The sequence below is a fragment of the Procambarus clarkii genome, chromosome 16 (assembly GCF_040958095.1).
Source record: "Procambarus clarkii isolate CNS0578487 chromosome 16, FALCON_Pclarkii_2.0, whole genome shotgun sequence".
Taxonomy (NCBI): domain Eukaryota; kingdom Metazoa; phylum Arthropoda; class Malacostraca; order Decapoda; family Cambaridae; genus Procambarus; species Procambarus clarkii.
The window spans coordinates 23601770-23606769 of NC_091165.1; the positions used below are offsets into that span (position 1 = coordinate 23601770).

Consider the following 5000-nt stretch of genomic DNA (forward strand, 5'->3'; position numbering starts at 1 on the left):
AAGACAGTCACACACTAGACCATTATATATCTTGGACTGTGAACAAATTGAGCTGCTTGAGATACTCTAAATTCACGACCAATAAATGGCAAGCCATATCATTACAAATGATTAAATATCTGAATTCCTTGCACTGTATCCATATTTCGCTTCTAGTAGATAAATGATATATAAGACAATAATAAATAAGCCGTGTAGTGTGAAGACTATTATGTAAAATATTTTAAGTATTTGCAAAAGACTTACCATCAATGAATAATAATTTATTGTAATTACATAAATATTCAATGAAAAATGTCTGTAAGTAGCTGACATTATAATTACATTGTATGCAGGTTAGATGTAATTGTTAATGTAATAATCTCCGTTGAGGTCTGATAAAGACCTTTTGTGCCCTCTGTAGTCCTTTCTGCGCTATCGCTCACAGGATGAGTATGGGGTGCACAATAAACTAGCCGCCTACGGTTGCAACGCTGCAAAATCTCATCAACGTCACCCCTCGAAATACACTCACCATCATACAAAAATATATTACTAATACATTTTAATATTTATATATCAAACAAATAATACAAAAAACAAATGTATTCATGACAGGTCTCTGTAAAATTAATGATGAAATTATAAAAAAATTAAACAAAACATTTATATGTATAGAAACTTGAGAATTAAAATATACTTTTGACATCTGACAAATATATTGGTTCATAATCTACTTGATAACATTAGCAGTTCACTAACATGTATACCTGCATTTTGAGCGACACTATCTGAACCGGAAATGAATCGCTTAAAAATGTCCTCGTCTAGGTCAATGCTTCAACCTGCAACATTGCAGGAACCAACCAACTTTACCTGCCATTTAAAAAAACCCTCCAAGTTGCAGAACGAAGCAAGCGTTGCAGGCTGACGATAAGGAAATGTAACTCGAAATTTGTTGGAGAGTCGTATCTCATCATGAATGAATCTTTGAAGCTTGACTCGGTACACGAGAATTGCTGTCGAGCGTGTTCTTGCCGGCCGGCGCCCCGGTGACGATGATATATTCAGCCAGCCGTGCATTATGCAGTCACAAGCCACTGACTGCCAATTATAACAGGCTATATGTTACTGCGCTTGTGAATGAGATAGCCCCCCTGCCTGCTCGGTTATCACTGCCCGTGGTGTTATCGTTGCTCGTGATGTTATTAATGCTAGAGCTGATATGTGCCAATGCTGTTGACACCGAATAAATACATCGAGCTGAAGATATAAACAGCAAACCATTAACAGACATTATTCAGGATTGTAGTGTGACACATCCATGGACGCTCACTCTAAACCTGGTGTAGTCAACAGTGTTCTCTCCTCCTCACTCTTCTCTTCCTTCCTTTTTCTCTCACTCTTATATTTTTTGAAGAAATAACACCTATTTTTTTCATCAAAACATGTGAAACGAAACTAAAATCAATTAATTTTTTATGTATTTACAAGTAAGGAAAATCTTTTTAAGCACGTATCCTCATTGCTCATTCCCGCGTTGTCTTTTAAGTCTTTCTCACCATGCTTGTCTTTTTTAATTAGGAAATATCATTGCTATTTCTAATGATAGAACATGCAAAAAACTCTTTCTCTGTCAGCTTCTGTCTCAGTCTCTCTCTCTCTCACCAGCGTAAAGTTTCCAAGCTGATCCTGAAGATGTGCTAATAAATGAAAATGAAGATCCTGAAGATGAGCTGAAGATGAGTTATAGTGTTAACAAAGGCAGAGTGTAACATAACAAAATGTATGTGCAAGCTATTTGGAGACGTCCACACCACTAATTGTAGTGAACGAATTGTTTTTGGAGTGACAGTGTGTAATGGTATAAAAGCATGTAGGCTGTGTTGGGTGTTTGAAGTCAAGAAGGCCTTAGCTGTGTGCCGGGTAATTATGTCAAATAGCTGTACGTCGGGTGTTTAAGTCAAATAGGCCTAAGCTATGTCGGGTGTTTATTTATCGACTTACAATGAATGTGTTCCTGGAAACACAGTAAGGAACAATACTGTACCTAAAGAATAAGTGCAGGTTTTTGTATATGTACAATTATATTCTTGAACACTTTTCCAAGTACAGTTTTATTCGAGTACACTTTTAGTGTTATTCCTGTACACGTGCACAAGAACAGTTTTGAACAAGTACGGAACAGTTTTGTACAAACATATAGGCGCTTCCACAGCTAGGTGAGCTGACCCCTAGGTGAGCTGACCCCTGTGCTCGGGGGCACTGTTACAGCCACAAGATCACAGAAGAAAGGCTTCAAGGTGACGATGTTTTAAACCACAGTTGTCCACATTTGTCTGTTTAGAGAATGCGGGTCTGCTGACTGTTGCTCCATTGGTCTCGTTCTGTCATGTGTTCTTATTCCTCCATACATTGTCTGTTCACACCACACTCATCTTGCAGTTCAGACAACATCGCTTGTATTCCCGGACACCTTGAAGTTTTAGCACTTCAAAATTGTCTGTAGAGATTTTTCTTGACCGATTTAATTGTGTATATGAATAAAAGTATTTTTTAAATAATATTTCGCATTGCGAAATGTACTATTTGCTGGTCTCTAATGTGTTATTATATCTACAGGATGTGTGAGGAGCGTGGGCGTGAGGCGGGTGAGGTGAGGAGCAGGATGGGTGGCCAGCGGTCCGTGTGGGCGCTGCGGGCAACGCTGCTGCTCTCCCTGGGGTCGTGTCTCCTCTGTGTGAGGACGAGCGACGGCTCCCGAGGCCAGCTGCGCCTCATGACCAAGACGGTGACGGAGGGGGAGGTGCTCCCCCGCCCCGGGGCCTCCACAAGGGAGAGGGAGATCGCCGCCATCTTCAGGGGCGTCGCCTACGGTGCCCCCACCACCACCACCCTCACTCCTATTCCTCCTGCTGCTCCTGAGGCAGACCAAGTGCTGAAAGCTCTCATCCTGCCTCAGGGGTCCACTGCCTCGGGCGAGGGTCGTAATAACAACCGCAGCTTCCTCGGGCCGAAAGCCGAGTATGAAATACCCAGCAGTAAGAAAGGCAGTTACCAGGTTGACATTGTGCCCGTGAGCGGCGGGGGCGCCACCCCTGGGGCTCCTGGCCCTGGTGCCGGCCAGGAAGGTTCTGATGACTCCCCAGGAACCGTGGCTCCAGGCCAGGGCGGGTCTGTGCGGTCGGACACTAGCGTGAGCACGTCTGACGTGCGGGTGAGCCTGGGTCTGGCCTGGTGGGCGCACGTGTACGTGTCTGTGGGACTGTACAGCCTGGTGGCTGTTGCGTCACTCTGCCTCCTGGCGCGGGCTGTTGCCGCCACACGCCTCCTCCCGCGCCCTCACTACTTCTTCCTCCACCTTCTCATCTTCCTCTCGGCCTCGTCGCGCGGCCTCTGCCTCCTGCACGACGCTCACACTCTCCACCACCTGCTGCCGGCCGCCGTACTCATAGCCCTGGAGGACAGTGGCTGGCCATTCTTGACAGCAGCGCTGGCAGTAATGGTGGTGGGCGTGGTGGGGCTGTGGCACCACCCACGCCGCCCCTGCACAGCCCTCACTGTTGCTCTCATCACCGTCACTCATCTTCTCTTGCTTCCTGTCACACATATGACTATGAACTTCCTGGAGCCCCAGGATCTGCCCATCATGGTGACCACAAGGGCGGCAGCTGTTGCCTGGGGCAGTGCCCTAGGCGTGGGCAGCGTGTGGGCGGTGTGGCCGGCGAGCAGAGGGCACCCCGCCCAGCTGACCGATGCTGTGGGTCCCGGGCAGGAGAGCTGCCACAGCGTCAGCACCCCCGCCCACGTGGTGTTGGTGGGCGCCCTCGCTCAACTGCTGCTGGCGGCCCTAAACCTGTATGTTCTGGTGGTGCCAGTGACCCCAGCACACGAGGCGTGGGCGTGGTGGTGCCGCTTAACCCTGGCCAATGGGTTGGAGGTGCTGATGGGCGGCATGCTGCTGACGGCTGCTGCCCTTACTATCAGTCGGCCGACACAGTGCTGTGCCCTCAACTGCTACTGCTGCCAGAAGAGGACGGTGGAGATGGTGCACCCGTCATCCATCAAGATGATCCACCCGCTCGGGGTGTACACGCTGCAACAGGCCGCGCCCAAAAATGAACACGCTCAAACCATCGCTGCTCTGTCCCTTAACAACTTCCAGAAGGTGAAGCGCGAGCACAAGAGCCTCGACTACGTGACTTCTGACTTCCAGTTAGTGTGGAGCCACGTGCGGCCGCTCACAGCCTCACAGACAGCCGGTAACCTGGATGCCGAGGATGACGTCTTACAGTTCCGTCTGGGGAATGATCCCGACATTCCCAGAGCGCACATCTTGCCTCTCACTCCACGCAATGTTATCAAAACTCCCACAAACCCTGAAATCTTCACTTGTTCGCTTCCAAGCTACAAGCTGTACGCTGCGGTTCCCGAGAGCAGTTACCAGTTCGACGAGCAGATGAAGGCATCACTGGAGTGTGGGCTGTCCCACGGGGCATCCCACAGCAAGCAGTGTGCCACGCCCCTTTCTGACTCCAGCGAGGCCACCAAGCTCTACTCCTCACCACAAGTCCCCCTTAGAGCAAGTCGCAGTTGGGACGAGCTCTCCACCAGCCACATATACGAAGAGCCACAGCGGACGTTCTGCGGGTCTGTAGACGAGGGGCTCTCAGATCTCTCCGACGTGAATGGTCTTTCTGACCTCTCCGACCTGCCCACTGACTACCTGAGCGACCTGCTCTACAGCGACACCGGCAGTCCTTTACCGATGCGGCCTCCCCAGCGCTCCAAGAGGCGTCACCGTAAACCTTGTTACGTTAGCACTAGTCCACCCTTACAACACTTCATACCTACACACCATCCCACAACCACAACCTCTCATCAAACATCATCTCAAGAGTCAAAAACCCGCCAGTCCACTAAACTGAGAGAGTTGCAGCCAGCCCCGGGGCCTGCTGGTTCTGAACCCACCCAACCAAACAGTGCTCAACCACTTTCCACTCATCGTAAGGTTCCCAAGA

The 5000-nt window shown here is 49.0% G+C and overlaps 1 protein-coding gene across 1 annotated transcript in view; it reads left to right on the plus strand.

The window, feature by feature from the left end:
- The window catches only part of LOC123750233 (uncharacterized), a 35194-nt gene that overhangs the window by 28502 nt on the left and 1692 nt on the right, over positions 1–5000 (plus strand). Inside the window, exon 2 of the mRNA XM_045732349.2 lies at positions 2602–5000. This exon is cut by the window's right edge and continues 1692 nt beyond it. Coding sequence (XP_045588305.2) covers positions 2603–5000 — 2398 coding nt within the window. The 5' untranslated portion in view covers position 2602. The remainder of the gene's footprint in view (positions 1–2601) is intronic.